General features: G+C 34.0%; 1 protein-coding gene across 13 annotated transcripts in view; it reads left to right on the top strand.

Annotated features, from left to right (window-relative positions):
- The window catches only part of LOC106054949 (fibrillin-1-like), a 127,013-nt gene extending 102,861 nt beyond the window's left edge, over nucleotides 1–24,152 (top strand). For 2 of the 13 annotated variants that reach the window (XM_056003544.1, XM_056003543.1), the window contains exons 40-71: nucleotides 997–1,122; nucleotides 1,813–2,079; nucleotides 2,523–2,786; nucleotides 2,895–3,161; nucleotides 3,382–3,648; nucleotides 3,868–4,134; nucleotides 4,355–4,621; nucleotides 5,588–5,854; nucleotides 5,990–6,253; nucleotides 6,364–6,630; nucleotides 6,745–7,008; nucleotides 7,105–7,371; nucleotides 7,968–8,234; nucleotides 8,370–8,636; nucleotides 8,751–9,014; nucleotides 9,111–9,377; nucleotides 9,958–10,224; nucleotides 10,386–10,643; nucleotides 10,747–11,013; nucleotides 11,207–11,470; nucleotides 11,625–11,891; nucleotides 12,097–12,237; nucleotides 12,433–12,567; nucleotides 13,629–13,738; nucleotides 13,834–13,898; nucleotides 15,194–15,375; nucleotides 15,667–15,771; nucleotides 16,219–16,375; nucleotides 17,613–17,842; nucleotides 18,676–18,752; nucleotides 19,218–19,268; nucleotides 20,684–24,152. In XM_056003544.1, coding sequence (XP_055859519.1) covers nucleotides 997–1,122; nucleotides 1,813–2,079; nucleotides 2,523–2,786; nucleotides 2,895–3,161; nucleotides 3,382–3,648; nucleotides 3,868–4,134; nucleotides 4,355–4,621; nucleotides 5,588–5,854; nucleotides 5,990–6,253; nucleotides 6,364–6,630; nucleotides 6,745–7,008; nucleotides 7,105–7,371; nucleotides 7,968–8,234; nucleotides 8,370–8,636; nucleotides 8,751–9,014; nucleotides 9,111–9,377; nucleotides 9,958–10,224; nucleotides 10,386–10,643; nucleotides 10,747–11,013; nucleotides 11,207–11,470; nucleotides 11,625–11,891; nucleotides 12,097–12,237; nucleotides 12,433–12,567; nucleotides 13,629–13,738; nucleotides 13,834–13,898; nucleotides 15,194–15,375; nucleotides 15,667–15,771; nucleotides 16,219–16,375; nucleotides 17,613–17,842; nucleotides 18,676–18,752; nucleotides 19,218–19,268; nucleotides 20,684–20,710 — 6,722 coding nt within the window. In that variant the 3' untranslated portion in view covers nucleotides 20,711–24,152. The remainder of the gene's footprint in view (nucleotides 1–996; nucleotides 1,123–1,812; nucleotides 2,080–2,522; nucleotides 2,787–2,894; nucleotides 3,162–3,381; nucleotides 3,649–3,867; nucleotides 4,135–4,354; nucleotides 4,622–5,587; nucleotides 5,855–5,989; nucleotides 6,254–6,363; nucleotides 6,631–6,744; nucleotides 7,009–7,104; nucleotides 7,372–7,967; nucleotides 8,235–8,369; nucleotides 8,637–8,750; nucleotides 9,015–9,110; nucleotides 9,378–9,957; nucleotides 10,225–10,385; nucleotides 10,644–10,746; nucleotides 11,014–11,206; nucleotides 11,471–11,624; nucleotides 11,892–12,096; nucleotides 12,238–12,432; nucleotides 12,568–13,628; nucleotides 13,739–13,833; nucleotides 13,899–15,193; nucleotides 15,376–15,666; nucleotides 15,772–16,218; nucleotides 16,376–17,612; nucleotides 17,843–18,675; nucleotides 18,753–19,217; nucleotides 19,269–20,683) is intronic. The other 11 variants (XM_056003548.1, XM_056003547.1, XM_056003546.1 and 8 more) reach the window with 11 other exon arrangements.
- Nucleotides 24,153–27,363: the final 3,211 nt, after the last annotated feature.

The following is a 27,363-nucleotide window of genomic DNA, read 5'->3' as shown; positions in this document are numbered from 1 at the left end:
CTCTCCTAACCGACAATACAAACGTTGATTCCACCAGAATGTGGTAAAATAATTACGGAGAGAAAGAGTTAATATCTTTTAAAAAATATACCTACTATCTTCTTGTCTTATCTTATAGACTACAGAAGCTACTTCAAAAAAGAAGATAATTATGTTGATCTTAGGAAAATACACTTAATATCTTGATGAAGGAATTATAAAGGAAACATTTTGTTCTTCATTGTTTTTGTTCTAGTCCTTTAGAGCTGCCAAATTTGATCTTTTGATTTGTTTGCCAATTTTTAATAGGTGTATTTTTGGTCAAAAAATATCAGTATTGTATTATTAAATATGATCATGCTTACGCATTGAGAAGAAATCCCTTAAGAAACCAAATGACTATTTAAAATACTTTAAAGGCAGCCAGCGTCTCATTTCCTATCGTTGTTGATTTAATCTTGCTTCACATTCATAACGTTAAGAGACTAACTTCAAGTCTACAGCTATCCCACGATGCAACTTTGATTTACTTATCAAGCCTGCATCAAGCCTTTGCAATCATGTAGATAGCCCATTTTTAAATCCTATAGCTATAACAGGGCCTGATTTAAGCATGTGGAGCTCATGGGGCAGGATTTTATGTAGGCCCCCTACAATTTTTTCAAAAACTTCAATAAAAATCCACTTACGAATGAAAATTATTATAGCTATAAGCGTGTTGTATTTAGGAAGAAAGGAATTGTGTCCTCGTAGCTTTAATCTCTTTTTTTTTTTCTTTTTTGCCGGCCTTAAAAATGTGAAAAAAAAAAGTAGAAAAAAAAGTTTATGAATCGTTGAAATTCTGATATATTTTTCTCTTTAGTGTAGGCCCCTTTCTTGTGAAGACTCAAGGGCTGTAGCCCCAGTTGCCCTCCCTTAAACCTATATTTTACATTATGCCCTCAATACAAGCGCTCTGTGTTTCTTTTGTTGTCCTTTTTTTTTTTTAAATCTTTAACCTTCATGCATTGATTCCAGATGTCAACGAGTGTCTTAATTCCCTGCTGAACACCTGTGGTGGGTCGACGGACTGTGTCAACACTGATGGCTCCTACAAGTGTGTTTGTGCCAATGGCTACTATGAAGTGTCTGGAGTATGCACTCGTAAGTCACTGACAGTAACTTGAGGGGAGTTGAGCAAAATAGACAGCACAATTAGTTAATGTTTACTACTTATTTAACTTATGTTAATAATAATAATTATAATTTCCTCTTACCAAATAGTCTGGTCTAATTAATTAAAGCATGTAAGCATTTTTTTTTTGTGACCTTCACCTTTCCTGATGGACTTCCTCTCTGTCTTTTGCCATTCTTTTATGTTGTCTTATCATTTTCACTGTCTGCCTCTTCTTTTTCCTGGCACTGTTCCCTGAAGGAAGGTCTTTGCAAGCCCCATTTTTTTACAATAGTTAGCATGTCATTGTGTGGTCCAATCACTGTTGTAACCCTATCTCTAATCTCTTTGTATGTGATGCGGTCTTTAAATGGGAAAAAAAGACTTATCCTTTAGATATCTTGACATTCTGAATAAAATTCTAAACATATTTGGACACATTTATGATAAGTTTTAACTAACATCTTTGATAAAATTTTAATTTGAGTAATAATAAAAATCTGACAGGACTAATATTGATTTTTTTTTAGTATGGATGAAAATTATACAAAGTAAAAATTTGGATTGGTTTGTCTAAAAATGTTAACCCATGCATTTTAAGTTCTGTTAACATGTAAGCAAATTTTTTTTCTTCAAATCTTGGGGTTAAAACATATTGTTAATTCTTTGATCCCGTGCAGCCTGTAATGCTACAAGTTTTGGTGTGAACTGCTCCCAGACCTGCACCTGTATAGAAGCCAACACTTTGGACTGTAATGATAAAACTGGAGTTTGCACATGTCTCCCTGGCTGGAATGGCAGCATATGTGACCTAGATATTGATGAGTGCTTGTTGAATGCCAACTTTTGCACAGACCCTAATAGTTTCTGTTTGAATTTGAATGGTTCAGTTCTTTGTGAGTGTGAGACAGGTTTCTATAGACCTTTCCCCGGCAACTTTTGTCAAGGTAAACGAAATCTTCTAGATGAATTTTTGATAAAATAATCTGTTTGTAAATCTTGCAAAAATAAATTCTTTTTTTTTACAATTATATATGAAATTTTGTTAGTAATTTTGAGAAAAGATTCTTTAAATAAATATCTAATTGAAATGCATTCTGATGGTAACTACAGACAGATATCTAACAGAATGTTGTGTGGCCAGCACAGTATTGAACAATCACTTTTAATTTCCCTAAAAGATTTAAGATATTCATTACAAATATGTTTCTTTTTAATAAAAAGAATAAATATTCTTCTCTGTACATGGACTTAAACACAGAAGTTTCAACTTGAGGGTCATTATTAATAATACACTCCATATCTATTTACAAATCCTATTAATTTTTTACATTTATTATAAACTTTATTTTAAAAAAGCTGCACTTGTAATATTCATATATTGTTTCAGTTTGTGAACCTAATCACTATGGACCCAACTGTGCACAGCAATGTAGTTGTATGATGGCTAACACTGCTGACTGTGACGATGTCAATGGTACATGCACTTGTAAACCTGGCTGGACTGGACTCAATTGTGATCATCTTGTTGACCAATGTTCAAACACCACTTTGTGTACTGCAGGCAATGAAACATGTTACAATATCTCTGGTACAGCCACGTGTGATTGTCTTATTGGTTTTCATAGACCAACATCAGGAGGACCTTGTCAAGGTAATACTGGAATGTCTCTCAGAGCTGAATTGCTTTATTCATTTTAAAATTCCTAATCTCATGTAATTGAACATAATTTTTAATGCAAACAAAACTAAATTTTCTCAGGCTGTGATAGCACCCACTGGGGTCAGAACTGTTCCAATGTCTGCCAATGTGATGTCAGTAATTCTCAAGACTGTAATGATGTGAATGGTACATGTACTTGTAAACCTGGATGGACTGGAACCAACTGTAAACAAGACATAGATGAGTGCTCTATTAACTTAAATTTCTGCACAAACCTTCATGAAGTATGCCACAATCTGAATGGCTCAGCTGAATGCATTTGTCAAAATGGTTTCTTTAAACCAAATAGCTCAGCCAGTTGTGAAGGTAAAAGCATTGTACAATTTTGAAACCCAAAATATGATCTTAATATTTGTTTTCTCTTAAAAGACTCAATCTAGTTTATGACTTTTTATTGTTTTATTTTGCTTTTACAGAATTGTGGAAATATTTTTAAGTACTAAAAAATTGTTGGTATTCAATTTTTGTGATCGATTAATTACAACATTCTAATAACTACTTATGCGATATCTTTCTCTTATTTCAGCCTGTAACTCCACTCATTACGGACCCAACTGTGCTCATCAATGTACTTGTATGATGACCAACACAGCTGATTGTAATGATGTCAATGGTACGTGTACTTGTAAACCTGGATGGACTGGTACCAACTGTGACCAAGACATAAATGAGTGTGCTATTAACTCTTCATTCTGCACCAACTTAAATGAAAGTTGTCATAATCTGAATGGCTCAGCTGAATGTATTTGTAAAGTGGGTTACTATAGACCAACAACTAGTGATGCATGTCAAGGTAATGATGCTTGCTTAATAATACTAATTTGAATAGTATTCTAAAGTTTTTTTTGCTTTTAAATAGACTCTGTTGATGATTCTCTCCTTCTCTAACAAAACGCCTCCCCTTCTTTCTGGTACTTATTTATTTATTTCTCAATCCCTCACACTTAAATCTTCCTTTAATTATCAATAAATGACACTTAAAAAAAACTGACACAATTTTATGATCTTGTAGCCTGTGACAGCACCCACTGGGGTCAGAACTGTTCCAACGTCTGCCAATGTGATGTCAGTAATTCTCTAGACTGTAATGATGTCAATGGTACATGCAGTTGTAAAACTGGCTGGAATGGAACCAACTGTGACCAAGACATAGATGAGTGTGCTATTAACTCTTCATTCTGCACCAACTCTAATGAAAGCTGTCATAATCTGAATGGCTCAGCTGAATGTATTTGTAAAGTGGGTTACTATAGACCAACAACTAGTGATGTATGTCAAGGTAATGATGCTTGCTTACTAAAACTAATTTGAATAGTATTCAAAAGTTTTTTTTTGCTTTTAAATTGTCTCTGTCGATGATTCTCTCCTTCTCTGACAAAACGCCTCCCCTTCTTTCTGGTACTTATTTATTTATTTCTCAATCAGTCACACTTAAATCTTTCTTTAATTATCAATAAATGACACTTTAAAAAAACTGACATAATTTTATGATCTTGTAGCCTGTGACAGCACCCACTGGGGTCAGAACTGTTCCAACGTCTGCCAATGTGATGTCAGTAATTCTCTAGACTGTAATGATGTCAATGGTACATGCAGTTGTAAAACTGGCTGGAATGGAACCAACTGTGACCAAGACATAGATGAGTGTGCTATTAACTCTTCATTCTGCACCAACTCTAATGAAAGCTGTCATAATCTGAATGGCTCAGCTGAATGTATTTGTAAAGTGGGTTTCTATAAACCAACAACTAGTGATGAATGTCAAGGTAATGATGCTGACCGTATAGAAAGTATTTGAACACAATTTAGCTATTGTTTTATGACACGGCTTACATCCATTCACTTTGTCTGCCTGTTTGGTAAAAAGTGTGTACATGTTATTTCTTCCACACCTAATCTTGGATCAAGCTGAAATTATTTCTTTTACATGCCAACACAAGTGTCAATAAAACATAATTACCAATTAGTTAATTAACAATTGGTAATTAATTATTTTGTTTGGTATCTTGAACAAGTGAAAGAAATTGTACTTGACTTAAGTGGTGGTATAAGCTGAATTAGTCATCTTTATAGGTCGTCATCTGAGAATTAGTGAACACAAACATGTAATAGGACAATAGATAACTATACAATCTTCCATGTTCATAAGCTCTTTACTAGCAGAGTGGTTACAATGTTGGCTTGAGAAGCCAAGATGGCTTTAGCCTATGAGTTAGAATTCAGGTCGCTCACTTTTTAAAAAAATAGATACATTTAAAAAGCCATCACCCAGATACCACCTTCTTTCTCCCCCTTACCCCTTTCCAACTGGTCCAGACAAGCGATAGGATCATTGAATATTGAGAAAGCTAAAAGCATGAATATGCGCTAAACAAACACAATTAATGAAAAAATTTCTAATTTCACAAATGTATTATTTTAAGTTTAGATCTATTACAAGTTTAATTACATGACTGATCCAAACCAATTGATACACCTACACTTAATATAAGCTTTGTTGTTTTTGTTTAAGTATATTTGGCTTTTGTTTGTTTTTCTGATGACACACCATCTCTCTGGGTCTCTCTTTTTTTCTCTCCAACATTTTCTGTTTTTTTTTTTTCTTTTTATATGTCCCTAAATTTTTTTTTTAGTTTGTCTTTGTCATTTTTGTCTATACAAATGTGTAAAGTGATGATACATTGAATAAGACATCTGGTTTCTATGTAGAAATAATGTTTGCTCATCTTCAGCCTGCAATGCAACACACTACGGAGAAAATTGTCAGCTCCAGTGTTCATGCTTGGAGGGCAATACACTCGACTGTAATCATGTCAACGGTACATGCACCTGTGAATCTGGTTGGAGTGGAACCAACTGTGACCTTGATATAGACGAGTGCGTCACAAACACCAGTTATTGTTCTGGCCCTGAAGAAACTTGTCAAAATCTAAATGGTTCAGCTGAATGCTTGTGTCATGTTGGGTTTTACAGGCCATCTTCTGAAAAAGATTGTCAAGGTAATGAAATAATATCCCAAAATAATATCCCAGTAGTTTCAATTTATTAGGAAATATATATATATATATGCCTATATTTATATTCATTGTAAACATTTTCATTATAGCAATAGTAATAACTGCTTATCGTTACAGCCTGTAATTCCACTCGTTATGGACCCAACTGTACACTTCAATGTAACTGTATGATGGCTAACACAGCTGATTGTGATGATGTGAATGGTACATGCACTTGTAGAGTTGGATGGAATGGAACCAACTGTGACCAAGATATAGACGAGTGTGACAACACCAGTTATTGTGCTGGTCCTGAAGAAACTTGTCACAATCTAAATGGTTCAGCTGAATGCCTGTGTCAAGATGGTTATTACAGGCCAACTTCTGGGTCACAATGTCAAGGTAATGAATAAAAATTGTCCCAGTAGTTTTAACTTATTTAGAAACTTGTTTGTTTTATTTATTATAGATATTATAATATTAGCAATAGTAATATCTTCTTATTGTTACAGCCTGTAACTCCACTCACTATGGACCCAACTGTGCACTTCAATGTAACTGTATGATGACCAACACTGCTAATTGTAGTAATGTCAATGGTACATGTACTTGTAAACCTGGCTGGACTGGACTCACTTGTGACCAAGATATAGATGAGTGTGTCACAAACGCCAATTATTGTCCAGGTCCTGAAGAAACTTGTCACAATCTAAACGGTTCAGCTGAATGCCTGTGTCAAGATGGTTTTTACAGGCCAACTTCTGGATCACAATGTCAAGGTAAAGAATAAAGATTTTCCCAGAAGTGTAAACGTATTTAGAAACTTGTTTATTTCTTTTATTTATTATAGACTTTATAATACCAGCAACAATAATATCTTCTTATTTTTACAGCTTGTAACTCCACTCAGTATGGACCCAACTGTGCACTTCAATGCAGTTGTATGACGGCCAACACTGCTAATTGTAATAATGTCAATGGTACATGCACTTGTAATCCAGGCTGGACTGGACTCAATTGTGGTCATCTTGTTGACCAATGTTCAAACACCACTTTGTGTACTTCGGCCAACGAAACATGTTACAATATCTCTGGTACAGCAACATGTGATTGTCTCATTGGTTTCCATAGACCAACATCAGGAGGAGCTTGTCAAGGTAGGACTATAATATCTTTTGAAGCTTTAATTGAATAACTACTAGTGCTAATAGAATATCAGCTGAAAACTTATTCACTCCATTGCATTTTCTCAGGTTGTGACAGCACCCATTGGGGTCAGAACTGTTCCAATGTCTGCCAATGTGATGTCAGTAATTCTCTAGACTGTAATGATGTCAATGGAACATGTACTTGTGAATCTGGCTGGAATGGAACCAATTGTAACCAAGACATAGATGAGTGTGCTATTAACAGAACAGTCTGCACAAACCTTCATGAAGTATGCCACAATCTGAATGGCTCAGCTGAATGTGTTTGTCAAGATGGTTTCTTTAAACCAAATAGTTCAGCCAGTTGTCAAGGTAATAGCTTTATACTATTTTCAGCAACAAAATCTAGTAAGAGAGAAAAAGAAAAAAATTTGGGGAAATGTGATATAGTTGAACCTAAAAGAGAAATTTAGCGGAGATTATATATTTGATAGTTTGGATATTTGGCACAAGTTAGGCCATGTTGTGCCCAGTGGAGATTTTAAAACACATTTATAGTATTCAGAACACTATAATTAATTATCACTAGTATGAACTCAATAATAAAAGATTACTTTAGTGATACAAAGCTCAAGTTTATACATTTTATTCTGCTGTGGTCTTAAATTGCATAGGTTATCATTACTTTCACATTCGGTATACACTGAAATAGCCTCCATTTATGAAAATGTCTGTTACAATTCTGATCACCAAAATATGATGCATATATATATATATATATAGTGCTCTTAAAAGACCAAATTTTTCTTATAGTATACAACTGAATCAAATTGTTTTCAAAGTGGTCTGGGAGTATTTATCAGTACTAGAAAATTTTTAAAACTTTTAAAAATATCAGTAAATGTTACTTTCAATATTAATAACAGCGTCATTATATTTGCATTTGAAATATTTATCTATTGTTACAGCCTGTAACTCCACTCACTATGGACCCAACTGTGCTCATCAATGTAAATGTATGATGACCAACACAGATGATTGTAATGATGTCAATGGTACATGCAGTTGTAAACCTGGCTGGACTGGAACCAACTGTGACCTTGATATAGACGAGTGCGTCACAAACACCAGTTATTGTACTGGCCCTGAAGAAACTTGTCTAAATCTAAATGGTTCAGCTGAATGCTTGTGTCATGTTGGGTTTTACAGGCCATCTTCTGAAAAAGATTGTCAAGGTAATGAAATAATATCCCAAAATAATATCCCAGTAGTTTCAATTTATTAGGAAATATATATATATATATGCCTATATTTATATTCATTGTAAACATTTTCATTATAGCAATAGTAATAACTGCTTATCGTTACAGCCTGTAATTCCACTCGTTATGGACCCAACTGTGCACTTCAATGTAACTGTATGATGGCTAACACAGCTGATTGTGATGATGTGAATGGTACATGCACTTGTAGAGTTGGATGGAATGGAACCAACTGTGACCAAGATATAGATGAGTGTGTCACAAACACCAATTATTGTCCAGGTCCTGAAGAAACTTGTCACAATCTAAACGGTTCAGCTGAATGCCTGTGTCAAGATGGTTTTTACAGGCCAACTTCTGGATCACAATGTCAAGGTAAAGAATAAAGATTTTCCCAGAAGTGTAAACGTATTTAGAAACTTGTTTATTTCTTTTATTTATTATAGACTTTATAATACTAGCAACAATAATATCTTCTTATTTTTACAGCTTGTAACTCCACTCAGTATGGACCCAACTGTGCACTTCAATGCAGTTGTATGATGGCCAACACTGCTAATTGTAATAATGTCAATGGTACATGCACTTGTAATCCAGGCTGGACTGGACTCAATTGTGGTCATCTTGTTGACCAATGTTCAAACACCACTTTGTGTACTGCGGCCAATGAAACATGTTACAATATCTCTGGTACAGCAACATGTGATTGTCTCATTGGTTTCCATAGACCAACATCAGGAGGATCTTGTCAAGGTAGGACTATAATATCTTTTGAAGCTTTAATTGAATAACTACTAGCGCTAATAGAATATCAGCTGAAAACTTATTCACTCCATTGCATTTTCTCAGGTTGTGACAGCACCCACTGGGGTCAGAACTGTTCCAATGTCTGTCAATGTGATGTCAGTAATTCTCTAGACTGTAATGATGTCAATGGTACATGTACTTGTGAATCTGGCTGGAATGGAACCAATTGTAACCAAGACATAGATGAGTGTGCTATTAACAGAACAGTCTGCACAAACCTTCATGAAGTATGCCACAATCTGAATGGCTCAGCTGAATGTGTTTGTCAAGATGGTTTCTTTAAACCAAATAGTTCAGCCAGTTGTCAAGGTAATAGCTTTATACTATTTTCAGCAACAAAATCTAGTAAGAGAGAAAAAGAAAAAATTTGGGGAAATGTGATATACTTGAACCTAAAAGAGAAATTTAGCGGAGATTATATATTTGATAGTTTGGATATTTGGCACAAGTTAGGCCATGTTGTGCCCAGTGGAGATTTTAAAACACATTTATAGTATTCAGAACCCTATAATTAATTATCACTAGTATGAACTCAATAATAAAAGATTACTTTAGTGATACAAAGCTCAAGTTTATACATTTTATTCTGCTGTGGTCTTAAATTGCATAGGTTATCATTACTTTCACATTCGGTATACACTGAAATAGCCTCCATTTATGAAAATGTCTGTTACAATTCTGAATACCAAAATATGATGCATATATATATATATAGTGCTCTTAAAAGACCAAATTTTGCAACTGAATCAAATTGTTTTCAAAGTGGTCTGGGAGTATTTATCAGTACTAGAAAATTTGTAAAACTTTTTAAAATATCAGTAAATGTTACTTTCATTATTAATAACAGCGTCATTATATTTGCATTTAAAATATCCATCTATTGTTACAGCCTGCAATTCCACTCACTATGGACCCAACTGTGCTCATCAATGTAATTGTATGATGACCAACACAGATGATTGTAATGATGTCAATGGTACATGCACTTGTAAACCTGGCTGGACTGGAACCAACTGTGACCAAGACATAGATGAGTGTGCTATAAACTCTTCATTCTGCACCAACTCAAATGAAAGTTGTCATAATCTGAATGGCTCAGCTGAATGTATTTGTAAAGTGGGTTACTATAGACCAACAACTAGTGATGCATGTCAAGGTAAGGATGTTCGCTTACTAAAACAAATTTGAATAGTATTCAAAGGCGGGTTGTTGTTTTATTTGCTTTAAAACAGTCTTTGTCCATACAGAGCAGTCTTAATATTTACCCCAAAAAAACATTCAAATAACCACATTAGTGATTTACTTTTATTATTTCAGCCTGTGACCCAACTCACTATGGACCCAACTGTGCACATCAATGCAGTTGTATGGTGGCCAACACAGCTGATTGTGATGATGTCAGTGGTACATGCACTTGTAAACCCAGCTGGACTGGACTCAATTGTGACCATCTTCTTGACCAATGTACTAACAAAACATTTTGTACAGCAGGAAATGAAACATGTTACAATATCTCTGGTACAGCCACATGTGATTGTCTCATTGGTTTTCATAGACCAGGAGTATCTTGTGAAGGTAGGACACTTTATATCTTTTCAAGGTTTGATTTATTTATTAACAACAAGTTATAATAAATTGTAAGACAAAAATAATTATGCTTTCCATTTCTATTTCACAGGTTGTGATAGCACCCATTGGGGTCAGAACTGTTCCAATGTCTGCCAATGTGATGTCAGTAATTCTCTAGACTGTAATGATGTCAATGGTACATGTACTTGTGAACCTGGCTGGACTGGAACCAAATGTGATCAAGACATAGATGAGTGTGCTATTAACTTATCACTCTGCAACAACTCTAATGAAGTATGCCATAATCTGAATGGTTCAGCTGAATGCATTTGTCAAGATGGTTTCTTTAAGCCCAATAGTTCAGCCACTTGTCAAGGTAAAAACATTGTATATTTTTGACACCCAAATCTGATCTTAATATTTTTGTGTTATGAATTTATTTATTTATTTTACAAAGTTGTGGAAATATTTTTCAGTACAAAAAAATATTCTGTTATTAAATTTTTTTATAATTAATTAATTACAAACCTTCTAACAACTACAAATGTGATATCTTCCTCTTATTTCAGCCTGTAACTCCACTCACTACGGACCCAACTGTGCTCATCAATGTAATTGTATGATGACCAACACAGCTGATTGCAATGATGTCAATGGTACATGTACTTGTAATCCTGGCTGGACTGGACTTACTTGTGGTCATCTTGTTGACCAATGTACTAACAGCTCATTTTGTACAGCTGCCAATGAAACATGTTACAATATCTCTGGTACAGCAACATGTGATTGTCGCATAGGTTTCCATAGACCAACATCAGGTGGATCTTGTCAAGGTAATACACTTAATACGTCTTTTGTAGAGTATAGATGCTTTTGTCATAGTATTTAATTTTAAAGGTTGCATTTTTTAAAGCATTAATCAATCAAAAGCACTAATCAGATGTGATTAAAAATTAGTTGTAATCCACAAAAAAATAAATTTCCCAGGTTGTGACAGCACCCATTGGGGTCAAAACTGTTCCAATGTCTGCCAATGCAATGACAGTAATTCTCTAGACTGTAATGATATCAATGGTACATGTACTTGTAAAACTGGATGGACTGGAACCAACTGTGACCAAGACATAGATGAGTGTGCTATTTACTCAACATTCTGCACAAACCTTTATGAAGTATGCCACAATCTGAAGGGTTCCGCTGAATGCGTTTGTCAAAATGGTTTCTACAGACCAACAGCTGGTGCTGCATGTCAAGGTAATAAAGCATTATTTGACCACTTTTGAAACTTAGTTTTATATAGTACATGTACATAATCCTTTTTTTTTTTTTTTTTTTCTAATTTTAGTACTCATTTTCTTTTTTCCTTTCTGCCTCATCAGCATGTCTATCCTATTAATTAACATGTGTAATTAGTTTATACGTCCAGTAGATACATAAAAACAAATGTATATTTTCCCAGGCTGTGATAGCACCCACTGGGGTCAGAACTGTTCCAATGTCTGCCAATGTGCTGTCACAAATTCTCTGGACTGTAATGATGTCAGTGGTACATGCACTTGTAAACCTGGCTGGACTGGAACCAAGTGTGACCTAAAGAAAGGTGAGATAGTACAGGAACTAGCCATTGTAATGACCCAGTAGCTAATTGTTCTTATCTAATTGGTTGTTACATATTTTTTGTTAACAAGACTTGTTTCTTCCTGCCAAAGTAAATAGTATTGTTATAGTTTTTATTTGACTTATTTGGATGTCTATAAAAGCCACGGTGTTTGAAACATACATGATTGATTTTCAGTTTGTGATTCCACTCATTATGGACCAACCTGTGCCAGTGAATGTACCTGTGACGTTGCTAACACTATTGACTGTAATTCTGAGAATGGAGCTTGTACATGTAAAGATAGCTGGACTGGTGCTAACTGTAATCAAGGTACTTAGTTCAATATAACAATCCTTAGAATGACATATATATATATACCAATTTTCTTGGTTGACATTCTGATAAATAATTCAAAATGTAACTAAAAAAGAGTTTGTGGACTTAAGCATCATTTGATTCATTATTTGTTTTCTAAGACTTTAATCTGATTTAATTTTCCCATTGCCTGATTGGGCTAAATTCGACTTCTACCAAAGTCTTTTTTCTTGCACTAAATTTTGACTTCACTTCTCCTGTAGTCAGTTTTCTTTGACTTTAAAGGCATCATAAGTTTTTAGTTCCCCAGGTTCCTTTATTTCTTCTCTATTGTCTTCTATTTTGTGTATAGATTAGTTAGTGTAAGTGATCATTGTTGCTAACAGGTTAAATGTAATCAGCTTTTAGAAAGTGAACTTTGGACTAACAGCCAACTGTTAACAGACATATAGTGGGGCCTACTAGAAATTTTTGGATTCATTGACTGAAAAAAAAAGGGTATAATTTTGCTTCCTGCTTATTTATTGGGTCAAAAAATACATTGTTTTGATGTCAGTCAAAAAGAAAAAGGTTGTTTTTCAAGACACTCAAGTGTGTTAGTGTCTTGTATCATTTTATATGTCTTTGTCTGTCTCTGAAGACAATGGATGCTCCCAGGTGAATCAATGGCTTTGGTTTTGTCTTGAGATGGGGCGGAATCTGGTGTGACTGATCAAGCCGATTCTAGAGCAGCAGAGTTTGCCACAGTTCGTGTATGTATATGCATCTGACTTAGGGCTAGTTTACAAGGCAGCTTTCTTCTTTCTCTTGAATGATGCAGCTTTGCTTCTTTTGCAACTGGTAAAGTTTGTACCAGCACGTACAGTCTGTCTCTGTGCTGTCCAGTCTTGGGCTATCTCCTCCCACATACTTTGTTCGATGCCAGTGGTTTTCATGTCTCATTTACAGACTTATATCATAGATCTAGAATAAATACATGATATACCTAACTAAATGTGGAAGTAGGAATAAAATAATATTTTAAAAAGTATGTTCTTTTAAGACTAAAATATTTTTTGACTTTTTTGTTTCTTCAGTGAAGAGTTTGTCTGCTTCGGTTACGATGCCTATTAAAAATCCACCTCTTGAAGTGCTTAATACTTCTTCAAGTGTCTTTTTTGAATACAGAGCGACAATCCTAGCCGAGGTTAGTTTAAATAGACCAGTGTCTTTTGTCTTTAGTTTGAGTGTAATAATAATAGTTATATGTTCCTATTCATTTTTGTTTACTTTTCATTTCAGTTGCGAGCGATCAGTTCAAGAAATTTTGGTCAAGATATAGTTATTATACATATAATTAGTTTCAGGTAAGTGGTGACAATTTTTGTAAAATAGTTATGTTTCTTTTACATATTTTGAATGTTCTGTTGGATTTGAAGATAATTACAACCTAGCTCAGGAAGAAAAACTTACAATCTGAAAAATGGCCAGCTCCTCTACCAGCGAAGCAAAAGCCACCTTAACCTGCGCTATCTGTGGACGGGAGTGTCTCTCCAAAATAGGGCTCCACAGCCACATGAGGAAGTGTGCTCTGAGATGAACCATAGTCATTCTACGACTGAAGGAGGCCAATGAACAACCTAGCTCAAAACTCTTGCTGGACTTGGGATAGCAGTTTGCTTGGTTCAAACCTGGGACTATCGAGACTACTGAATAACCAGGCATTCATGTCTGGCATGTTACTTAGATTCTAAAAATCTTCTAAGTTGTTGGTTTTCCTAGCCGATTCAGACCCCATTCCATGCTCTTATTAGTACTATGGAAGAAGAAGCATTTTTTCGAGTTTTTCCTGCCTTTATCTTTGTCTTTCTGGGTATTTATTAAGTTGTGTTTTAGTATTTGTTAATTATGGTAAAATGTTTCATATATTGTTATGACTTTGCCATGCGCACCGCCATCCAAGATAGTGCAGAAAGAAGGTGCGCACTATCTGTGACTAAGCAAGTCGGATGTTGACATTAGGAGACAAACGATTTCCGCCCAAGTAGAGAGCCAATATGGAGATGCTGTACTCAAGGCAGATGCCCTTTGTTTTTGTCATGTCTCCATGTAAATAAACGTCTATGTCCTCGTTGAGTTGCCTCACTTAAGTTATTACAATATTATAGCCACTTTAATTTTTAGTCTTAAGTCCTTAAGTGTCTCTAAGTTTAGAGATTTTACTATTGGTGTTACTTTAGTGCAAAGTAAATATTTGTTTGTTATAAATCTCACTCTCTGTTTTCTAATCTTGGCTTATCCCAAGGTTTTAAAGCATTTTAATTTTCTATTCTTGCTTGATTTAAAAAAAACAAAAAACTTTTATAAACCCTGATTTTTTTTCCTCATCAGTATGGGGATTTCTGATATCTTTTTCATTCATTTATTTTATTATTTTTCATCTATGTAACTGGTTTACCTTGAATGTGAATAACAGAAGTAATTTTTCTCTATCTCTTCCGGTGAACCAAACCATTTCCTAAACATTGTGCCCAATTCATTACATACAGATTTGTTATGGAGACCACACACATATGAGCACACACAAACGCAACTAAATATTTTTTTAAATATAATTTTTTCCTACTTTTAACTGTAATTATGATCATTTTTTTTTCTCTAGGTTGGGCTCTCTAATAGCCGATATAATTATGGAAATCAGCGGTACAGAACCAAATGTAATAAATGATCCAACTACAAACACAGCTGCCAACTTTACAAATTTCCTGATCGATGTGACCAAGAGCAGTGTTAATATTAATGGCACAGACTATCCATTCACTCTGTCTTTGAATGGAGTCAACGGTATGAAAAAGATATTTTATTGAAATAAAACATTTTAGGTACAAGCAAATTTTTTTTTCCATCAGTCCATATAGATAAGATGGACCAAAAATGTTTTTTTTTTTTACTGCTGTTTTATATATATTTTTCTTAAGTTCATAGTTGTAAATTTGTGGTATCCTAAAATGAAGATTATAATGATAGAGTTATTCATGTATTTTTTTTTTAGGGATATAATTATTTATTATGGCATTAAGCAAAACTGTATATCTAGTTCTATGTCACCACTTTGTTTCTTGTTTCTCAATATAGTTACATCAAATACAACTAAATGTGCAATCTACATGAGAGTTACAAATATTACCTGTCTTGACTGTGTCTTCGAAGATGGGAATGCTCATCCTACTTGCTCTGTTTGTAAGTTTGCTTCACTAAATGACTTTTTAAGTCTCTAATTCAAAACCATTGTTGTTTTTTTTTGTGTGCCTTTGTAATGCTAGTAACCAATTTACCAGAACAGATTATATATTTATATTTGAGGCTGTTTAACTCTGCTAATTTTGTCTCTGATTAGCAATGCTGATAATATTCAGTTACTTAAGTTTTATATCTGCCTATCAAATGGCCTTAGAATGTTGGCATAATTGTCCAGAGTTTTATACATTTCTAGCCTTCAATTTATCATGTCCTGAAAGAGACCTCAACCAGAACATAGTAATCATCATTTCAAAGGAATGTCTTACACTAAGATACAGATTGTTAATACTATAAAGAAAACATGTCACGACAGATCATTCGAATTTTTTTTCCCTAGATGATTCTCTAAATGAAATATTATTTTAACATTAGTTCATGTTTTTTTAGCACCAGTTTCAGATTCAGATGGCAGCAATGATTTGATCATTGGCCTGGCAGTCGGTATCCCATTGTTTGTCATTCTGACAGTGGTCGTGTTGGTATTAGTGTGCCTGTACGTCAGGAGAAAGTCTTCTAAAAACTTGGGATCAGTGTCTGAAGAGAGGTAATACTACTGCACAGTTTTATGCAAGAGATAATAACGTTTTTATATTACACATAACATCTGACATAAGATCTGTTAGTATAGCATTAAGGCAATTCCTATGACATGAACAGATGTTTCTGCAGTTATGTTAAGCTAGCCAGATATGACCCACAGCCTGCAGGCATGTGTTTTGGTATTACTTATTTACTGTTTTGAATTTAGACCTATGTTAAACATGGAGAATGTTTCCTTCATATTTTAAAAAAATTTCGCCTCGAAATCAAAATAACGTGAAAACGGATTTACCCGATTTCTTTTTTTAAAGTTTTGTTTTTTAATAGAGATACAATTAGGTACCTTTTGTCTATATTTAGGTTCCTCCGGTTGTGGTAGGGACATTAAAACATACACTACATTCTCCGCCATGATCTAAGGAACGTTTATGCAGAGTTTTATCAAGATTGGTCAAACAGTTTTGATTTTTATTTGGGACATGCTTACATACATATGCCTTACTTTCTGCTTTACATATTAGATATAATCCCACTTGTCAAAAATAGCATTTAGCCTTTTTTTTTTTTTGCCGTATAATATAACAAGACTAAAAAATAGATAAAGCACAGAGCAATCCAAGAATAGAAATTTCATGTTGGCTTCCTATAAAACCCTATTCTGGACTGACATTCAGCAGTTCTCCCCTCCCTCTCCACGTAGTAACCTCCAATGTCTCCAATGGAAAGCTCTACTTCATGATACAGTTCGGGATTAGTTGCATTGCAGGTTTTGCCAGAATGTTGCATTTTGTCCTGCAAGTTACTTAAAGGTCACCATAGAATGATTTTCACTTCAAATAAAAACAAATGTAGAAGAATAGCACCACCAGTGCAAATCACAAAGAATTACAATGAACAGTTGTTAACTGGGACAAATATTATTAGTCAACACATCAAATCCTCCTCCGTTCTTCTAGATGTCTTAAATATATATATTAAACAATTTGCTTCATGAGACATCTTAGCCTAGTAGATAGGTCTAGAATGGTTATTTACCTTACAGATAAGTTCATCTTGACCAGATAAACACAAGCACTTCTTTCCTTTTTTATTTAGATTCATTATTAGATTATTTCCCTTGCTCTTGCCTTGCTCTGTGACCATAACATGTACTTGACCTAACAGCTTGTTATTTATAAATCTATATGCTCTTCATTAGCTGTATAAAAGATTGAAGCTAACTTTATTACTTATGATTTCAGGGAGTCACCTTTTGGAAGATTCTTTCCGACTAGACTTGATCCCAAGGGATCATGGGGTACGCCTTCCTTGTATAAAGCTGATGCTTACTCTGAGGCTGGCACCAGCCAGAACAGTCGGGATGGTCAGTTGATTAGAAAGACTAAAAAGAAGTCTCCAGAGTTCCAGGACTCGGCCTGGTATGCAAGTACTAGCAGCTCTGTCCAGCCAGCCGCAGGTCAAGAACAAGGAGGTAAGTACATTACTCATTAGTGACCAGATGTTGTTGAAGTGTGGGTGAGGCGGAGTGGTGAAAATTGCTGAGCTACCTGGCAAGGGAAATTGAGTTAGAATGTCATGTGAACAAGGACTTTTTGAGTATTGACTTAAGTTGATTTGTGCTTGCTGAGAGCCAAAAGGAGCGTGGTAATATTCACTCAGATATTCTCTCCCCACACAAATGAGATTGGACCAGAGCTTGCTAAAAATACAATAGATTTGAAAGATGCATTATACAAAGCCTTTTTTTTTTAATTTATACTAGCAGCTTAAAATATTTGATGCTGTTACTAATGATAAATTTGAACTTTAGTTTTTAAATCATTGCAATAGTTATACACAACATAGCTATTACATAAAGAAAACTACATGTAACTCAAAGCTAATTAAATACCTCTCAAACTCCAAAGCAGTAGTGTCTGCTAAATTGCACTGAAATTTACAAGATCTTTGGCCTCTGAAAGGATGGGGTTTCTGTATGTTGAAATGTCAGCTGGTTGCCTTGCAACGAAGTAAAAAGGCTTGGGATTGAACTGGCACTTAACACCCTTAGCCACTTTTGACCCATAAACAGATGAACGTTTATCTTTGACCCAGAAACAAGTGAATTTAAATCTAACACCCAGAAACAGGTGAACTTAACATCACCTGCCTTGAGACATTTACTTTTTTTTTTAATAACCTTTAAAAAAAGATTTTGAAGCCTAATCCTTCAGTCATAGCTCTATTGTGGGGTCATGTTTATTCATAAAATATTTCTGGTTAAGATTTATCTTAATGTAATCTTTTGTTTCTGTCTACCCTTAGTGCAAGAACCCCCAACGGGCCAGGCGTCTAATTTCTCTTGGGACTATATGTTCCAGTTGTTGGAGCCTCACAAAGGGGTAAGTATATTTTCAAAAGTAAACACATTTTTTCAAAGTACTTCTTAGTTCAACCTCTGTTACATCGACCACGGAAACACCTTAAAGACCAGCTTAGGCTCCAGCTTGCTTTAACTGACATAGAAGGAGAGCATTTGGTTGTATGCAGCCTCAGAACGAGACAGCTGGAGGTCACTTACAAATGTCAGGGGATACACATTTGAGACCAGAAGAAAAATACTGCATTCCTCATTAATCTTCAGACTTGAAGACAAGCCTTATTATTATTAATTTAAAAGCTGCTAATATTTTTAAAGAAGTCATCGTATAGAATTTGCTCATTAACTTAAAGCTATACATTTCATTTCCTATATAAATCTGTTTTAAATAAACATAATAAATATTATCAAACTGTATAACCAAAATTTCTTTGTATGATATTTAAATGACATTTGGATAAAACAAAAAAATTTTTCCTCTTTATAGTTTGAGATCCAGAGGCCAAACGTCAGCCCGTCACCTAATCCAGCTTTTTTAGTAAGTGAACTCTTTGACCTTAGGGTGAAGGAAAAATGGTTTTGTATGTCCGAGTGTGGGTAGGAATGGGATGTTTGTGCTGTCCGAGTGTCGGTAGGAATGGGATGTTTGTGCTGTCAGAGTGTCAGTAGGAATGGGATGTTTGTGCTGTCAGAGTGTCAGTAGGAATGGGATGTTTGTGCTGTCAGAGTGTCAGTAGGAATGGGATGTTTGTGCTGTCTGAGTGTCAGTAGGAATGGGATGTTTGTGCTGTCTGAGTGTCAGTAGGAATGGGATGTTTGTGCTGTCTGAGTGTCAGTAGGAATGGGATGTTTGTGCTGTCTGAGTGTCTGTAGGAATGGGATGTTTGTGCTGTCAGAGTGTCAGTAGGAATGGGATGTTTGTGCTGTCAGAGTGTCAGTAGGAATGGGATGTTTGTGCTGTCTGAGTGTCAGTAGGAATGGGATGTTTGTGCTGTCTGAGTGTCAGTAGGAATGGGATGTTTGTGCTGTCGAGTGTCAGTAGGAATGGGATGTTTGTGCTGTCGAGTGTCAGTAGGAATGGGATGTTTGTGCTGTCTGAGTGTCAGTAGGAATGGGATGTTTGTGCTGCCTGAGTGTCATTTGGAATGTGATGTCTGTCTGTAGGAAAGTGATGTTCATGCTGTCTGTTTGTAGGAATGGGATGTGTGGTGAGTCAGTGTGTTACTTCATTGGCTAACATTCAGGAATGCTGACTGTGCTCTATAGTAGCTCATCAAAAACAAATATCTTACAATGTTTTTGTTCTTGGAATAGTTCTAAATACTATTTGGATATTCCCAAAGCTTCAACTGAATCTGTATTATTAAATGGCAGAAGAATTCATCTTCAAACATGTACTATTATATGCTTAATTCAAGATTGGACGAATTGCATTCAGAAAAGTTTGACCTTTGATGTATTGTGGGTATTGAACTGTTAAGCTGACAAACCAGAAAGTCTTTAAAGAACCTTTTAGAACCTCAAAGTATGGTTGCGGGCTGGACTGTCATTCAGACTTATCCATGGTCCTGGGTTCAAACCCAGCCTGCTCACATCCCCCATCGTCCTGCGGGAGGTTTGGACTAGGAAGTAAATTATCTTCAATTCTGAATGTACCAAAATGTACATTCACACCAGACTCACTCATAATTTTACATGTGACAAAGTTTATACCAGATTGTTTCTATTTAATGATTTGATTGCCAGGGCAACAAAAGAGTGTTTGTGTCTGTTTGTCTTTGCTATCAGTGTCTTGTATCTTTTTTGTGATGGTAAAATAACAAAATCATGACAGAAAATGTGTTTTGTTTTATTTCATTAAAGTACTTATTTTTATTCAGTCTTAAAATAGTGTGAGATTGTTGATAAACATCAAAAAAATGGTTAATTTGTATTAATTTCTTTTTCTTCCAGAAAAAGGGTCCTGACTCTAATGCTTAGGAGACATAAACAAACTTGAACCAAATGAAATCTCAAAGCCAAAGTTGGATTGTTAGTTTGGGAATGTTCTCAGGATGATCAGACTACCTTCAAGAGACCTGTCTGAAACTTATATTTATCCATCATTGGTAATTGTATCATTGTTGAATAACTGTACTGGTGATTAAATAAATTATCTGTTAAACAATTTATGTTTGGATAAATAAATCCTTTGTTGAACAAATTATATTTTGTGTATCAATATCTTAGGATTGCAAAATGTTCTTGTTTAATAGCTTATAGTGTTTGGATCTGTCCCAATATAATGAAACTGAAGTCAACAAAAAAAAAAGTTTTCCATTTTCTTCAGTTGATTTCAGTTAGGTGGACCTAAGTATAATAATTTATCTAAAAAGTACGAAGCTTTACATTAGAATAGGCATTGATTCGAAGAAATGGTTTTAAAAAATAGAATAGTTTTGTCAGAAATAACTTCTTAAGAGAACGAAAAACCTGATTCAGTAATTAAAGTCATAATAAATTACCGCACTAAACATTATTTTCTTAAACTTAAAAATGTTACATTATTTTATTCGGAAATAGCTTGGCCAACTTCTGTATAGATCATACTCATTCCTGTAAGAATTTGTTCTTCTACAAAGTTGTGTAGATAAATGCCTTATTTACATGCTCCACATTCCTGGAGTGTTTCTCACACTTCACTCATGATATCTTGTATAAAATATGACCATTTAACTCTTTCTCTCTGTAATTATTTTCTACATTCCGATGGAATCATTTATTTTGCTCATTAGTGTTTCACTATCCTGTTACGGTTAAACTTCCAAAACTTTTTGCATGTACACAGGAGATGTTATTTTAGGTATATAATTGTTGCATGCACTTTTTAAGTAACAATGAAAAAGGTTTTTAAAACCAAAAAATACTTTTATTTAATGGGGTCAAATTGGCGTTGGAATCGTTAGTTAGGAGAGAAAGAGTTAATGCTAAAATAAAGAAATAAAGGACAAAAATTGTATTTTTGTCTAAGATGTACATAGGTTTCGTTTTTTTTTCATGAGAGCCAAATTTTATATAACTCTGTCTTTCATAGACTTTTGAATATATATATATGCATTTATTTCTATATGTTGTTTGTGAAGCCCTGATCCAATATGTTTATATGTGAAATTTTCCTTATTAAGAATATTGTTTTGAAACATATTTATTGGTTTTGTCTGTCACCCGTCTACTTTTTAAGTCTATCGACAAGAAAAAGACACTTATAAATAACATTCTAATCGACATAGCAATTATAATATGATTGTTTGACATAGAACTACTGGTTACCGAGGACATCCTTCAGAAATAAGTAGTCATTGTATATTGAAGATGTTTGCAGTGTAATGTACTTGTGTGCTGTTCTATTGAGCTGCGCCAGTAAAATAATGGAGGAGCCAGCTTCTGTAGGCAGATCCTTCCACTCTGTGACTACAATTCACTACAACATGTAAATAACTTTCGCAAAGTGAATCTACATATTCAAAAATTCATGAGAAAGTTTCATCATTGTTACATCTTTTTTTAGAAGCTCCTCTAGAAACACAGATTTTTTGTAGTGTTTAGACCAAAACTAATAAATAGTAATAAAAGAAATATGCTTTATCTGGATTTCTTTACTTGAACATTATATGCGCTTATGATATGACTCTCAGTTGATCCATGGTCAATAAATAGAGTTATTGTTAATGCCTTGTCCTTACACAGTTCTGTAATATTTTTTTTTTTGTAAATAACTTCAATAACTACTAGGCCAGCTAACGTCATTATTTATGTTCAATATTGTGCATTGTGGCAATGTGCCTAAACTCTACAGGGGGCTTTTTTTTTTTTTTTTTTTTGCAATGACATTGTTTCTACTGTTCCATATTTTGTTTATGTAAAACATTATGATGCAATCTGTACATAGGTAGATTCTAAACAAAATCTCACTTGACTGAATCTATTGCTGTGTTCTGCCTCATGTATTTATGTGGAGAAATCCAGACATTTTCAAGCAATTTAATCAAAACTGTTGTCATGACTACAGTAAACAGCTCATGTGGCCAGATTTTTGTTATTGATAAATCCATAATTAATTTTTTAGTTGTTTTAAAATCTTTTTTTTTCCATCTGTCTATCTAATTGCAGATTTTCTTTCTAATGAGTCAATTAAAAAAAAACTCATGGCCTTATTTTTCTTTGCCTTTATTTTTTTTTCTTAATCACTAATATTTAGTGTTGGCCATAATAGTTTCTAAGTAATTTCCTTTAAAGTTTAATTTTTCATTAGTAGCCAGCCATCATGTACAGTGTTCTGTAGTCATAGGCTCAAGATAATTTTACTAACTATGCAATATTTATCATATATCATACATTATTATAATGGTACACTTATTTTTTTTTTCCTTTTTGAGCCGGTCTATGTAATTATATATTCCTTTGCTATGAAACGTTTGGCAAATCAATTTTCTTGTAAATTTGTTGGTTAATCATGTGATGAAATCGAGTCAAATTAATCTATATGTGTGTGAGGGTTAGCAGTGTGTGTGTGTGTGTGTGAAAACCCTTCAGAACATGTTACTGTATGTGTAATTGAAGACTGATGTGCTAGTCTTTGATTTATTTGATGTATAAGATGATATTAACATACCTCAGAGGATGTCTACTGTGACATCATTTTTTTATTTTTTTTTTACCTATGTGTAGATGATAAAGATGTTTTCATGATATGTGATTGAACAATGTCAAGATGTTGGATTTGATTTATATCATTATCATGTCTGATTCAGTGTATGATTGCTCCATGGTGAATGAATTATTTAATTATGATTGATTTAACAATAATTTCAGCTTTAACTACATTCCCATTAGCACATATCAAGGGCTGCCACTCTGTTGTGTTTACAAATCTCATGTTTTTGAAATTGTTCCAGTTTCTTAGTCCATGCAGAGTTATCTCCTTGGAAAAAAATATTTATTAAATTATAACAAGTCAAAAAAGCATTATTTAAATTTTATTTCGGTAAAAAAAAATACAACATATAAAAATACATTATTGACTTGGAAACAACATAGAACCACAAATATCTTTTGTTTAACTTTGAACAGTGTATTTGACTAAATTGTTACACCCATAACATATATCTGTTTGTGATATGTAATTTGATAAATTCGCTTGAACCTTAAATGTAATTTTCTATTTGGCTCCATTTCTTTGTTTTTCTTGTTTCAGTATTGGCTAGTAAATAAAATTGTTTCTTCTATATTCCCAGTACTACTTATATTACTATTTATACTGAACACTTTATTCTATTTGTTATTTTGTATTTTATGTTCAATATTTATTGAAATATATTGTGAAGAAATCTTGCAAAGTCTATACAAAAAAAATATTGTTAATAAATTTAGGATACAAATAATTCTTTAAGTGTGTTGAGTTCATCTCTTTGTTGGGATCTATGTATATCTTGATTTATCTCTTTGTTAGGATCTATTTTTGTTGAGTTCATCTCTTTGTTGGGATCTATGTATGTCTTGATTCATTTCTTTGTTGGGATCTATATATGTCTTGATTCATCTCTTTGTTGGGATCTATATATGTCTTGATTCATCTCTTTGTTGGGATCTATATATCTCTTGATTCATCTCTCTTTGTTGGGATCTATATATCTCTTGATTAATCTCTTTGTTGAGATATATATGTGTGTTGATGACAGTCTGGTATGTGCCTTGGACTAGATACCATGAACAAACTGCTGTCCTGTAAGTGTTTATATAATAATTGCAAGCTATAGACCTATTACGCAGTTACTCTTCAAGACAATCGTAACTAAAAATGTTTCACTCAATGACAGCTTCTATAAACCTTGTGTTTTGTATTTTGCTTTCTATATTGGAAATAGAAGATCGTTTCTTTACTATAGTCGGTTGGTGAAAATAAAATCCAAAATTTATTTCAACGGAACACTTTTGTCACCCGACTTTCTTTTTTATGCAGATTTCTTAAAGTCGAAGTGTTGCACTATTTTATTAGTTCTCTCCCTTTCCCCATTTAAAAAAAAATCGCATGTGATCTACATTGAAGCCTAAACATTTCTGCACGAACTTAGAAGTAAATGCTATATACTTGGCGGCTTTCTTTGATTCTCAACAAGAACATGTTGGGTTTTTTAAAGGAACTGCAAAATTGTTTAAAATGTAATTCGAACCTTATGTTTTTCATTCCTGAAACTTTTTTCTTTTCGACAGGTTATGAAGAGGTTAGCATTGTTTTCTTTTCAAGTAGTAACTGGATCAATACAACACTATTGAGCACTTTGTTCATGTTATTGCTAACAGTTAAGGTTTTTGCCCCTGACCCTTTTTTTTAAAGGCAATGTACGAATCAGGTTCTCTGCCTGGTCGTGTGGTCGTCTCGATGGTGCCGGGTTCATACCCTTTCCGCTGCCATCCCCCATCGTCCTGCGGGAGGTTTGGACTAGGAAGTAGATTATCTTCAATTCTGAAGAAACATCCATAAAACATTTTTACAATTAATGACAATCTCTTCGATTCACAAGATTAAGGATGAGTACAGTGTTTTACATGGCTAAGTAATTCCAGTTACGAACTTCATATTTTTCCGCATCTGATGCAGACAAAGCCGTTGTCCGCCGGAGGTGTATTAAGTTTTTGTTTCGTCTTTTTATCTTATCTTATATAATATCTTATCTTATATAATATAGACGTTACTTCAAAAAAACAAAAAGAAGATGATTACGTTCTGCGCCTGTCTACAATACGGGCTTTTCTTTGGGTTTCAAATTTGTGTCCCGCAGCCTTCGCCAGAGCGCTTCGACTTTTACAAAAGCCATCTTCTGCCAGCTGCTTTCTTCTATGTCAATAACATTATACAACAAAAACACCATAATTTACTTTGTCTTAGCATTAACTACATTGTTTGTTAAATCAAGCCGCACTGACAAATAGTGCCAAAAAAAAAAAAAAAAGTTCGGGAAACTTAAGGCTTAGAAATTAGTTACGTCTAGAACACGCATTCTCTGTTTGGGATCGCTTAACTATAAGTTACCCTAAAGAAGAAAACTTACTCAGAAAAGACACAAAGATAACGGCGCATTTCTTATTCCATATGCAAGGACAACTTTCTACAAGTGCTTTATTCATTCTAGACTGACATATGGATAGGCCTAAAATGTAACAATGTCATTTGTTGAAGGGAAAGTCTGTAACATAAAAGATGACCAAAAGACGATATCCATAACACAAAGACTATTTGATAATTAGAAAGTTTTGTTTTTTTTTCTACATCCTAAATGAAGTATTTCCTGAAGCAACTAAAATTAATAAGATACCACTTGGGCTTCTTAAATTTCAACCAAGGCCGAGACCAAAGGCCGAGCATCCAAAGATTTAAAAAAATAATAGACTTTTTTTTTTCTATTTATGTATTTAAAAACCTTGAGCACGAAATTTGCATAATTTCAAAACTAAATAATTCCAAACTTCCTTGATCCAGGTTCAATAAGTCTTTTGAAAATCCGGTTTCACTCCCCTTATTACAAGTTCTATTCAACTGTTGGTGTCTGACATCAGCAAGGAAAGGGAAAGCAATCACAAGAGAACATGGCCATTCAGTATTGATACAAACTCGTAACGTGAATGGCTTGTAAAAAATGTTTTTCAATTTTTTTTTATCTTCGCCATCCTTAAATATGTCTTTAGTTTGATTATATAATAGGCTAATAGAGGGCATGAAATTATTTACTTTATTTTCTAAAACCTTTCGCGGAATCTAGATCCAGCAGCTGTTTAAAATGAACATATTAGGAATACGAAAGCAGAATTTACTTTTGTATGTAGTTCAATGAGCTTTTTTTTTGAGTCAAAGTTTTCTTTCGGAACATGGTTGTAGGCCTACACTACTGCTCTTATCTGCAACGCTTTAACGCACTTAGACTTACAAATCTACATTTATATACAACTTTTTGTGTTTCGTTAGTTAGTCTTACAATACTGTCAGGAATATATTATGTATGCTTCATTTGATAAAGCGTAGGCTTACGCAAGGAATAACAAAAATAGCTTTGCGCAATGATGCAACAGAATATTCGCGTATATACACGTAATCAATTATGTTTTGTGTATGTGTGTGTAGGCCTATGTAGCTCTATAATATATGTCTGTATGTATGATATATGTATGCATATATATGTGTAAGTGTTCAATTGATTATATTGAGTTATACGCCCCTGCTGGATTCATTTGAAGACTACCTTATTTTAGCCATGAAGAATTGAAAATTACATTTAGATTTAGTTTTTTCATTGTTATTTTACTATATAACTCTGCGCACAAATAGCAACATAGTGTTCATTAGAGCTTGATGGACTTAGAGGCGCCCTAAAAATCCTGAAATTAAAAAAGAGGCGCCCTAAAAATCCTGAAATTAAAAAAATCTTAGTCTTTACCAGAATTTCGAACCAGGGACCTTTCGGTTCGGAAGCCAAGCACTTTATACTGCTCAGCCACCCATATAAGGCAAGTCTACATCAACTTACGACAGAAACTAATAACTACTGACTTTCTTTCTTCTCGAAGTAGAAAATAATCTTCGTTCTTTTCTAATTCGTTCC

The sequence above is a fragment of the Biomphalaria glabrata genome, chromosome 11, assembly GCF_947242115.1.
Source record: "Biomphalaria glabrata chromosome 11, xgBioGlab47.1, whole genome shotgun sequence".
Taxonomy (NCBI): Eukaryota; Metazoa; Mollusca; class Gastropoda; family Planorbidae; genus Biomphalaria; species Biomphalaria glabrata.
Note: the sequence above shows the minus strand (reverse complement) of the source record. Positions and strands in the feature narration are given on the sequence as shown.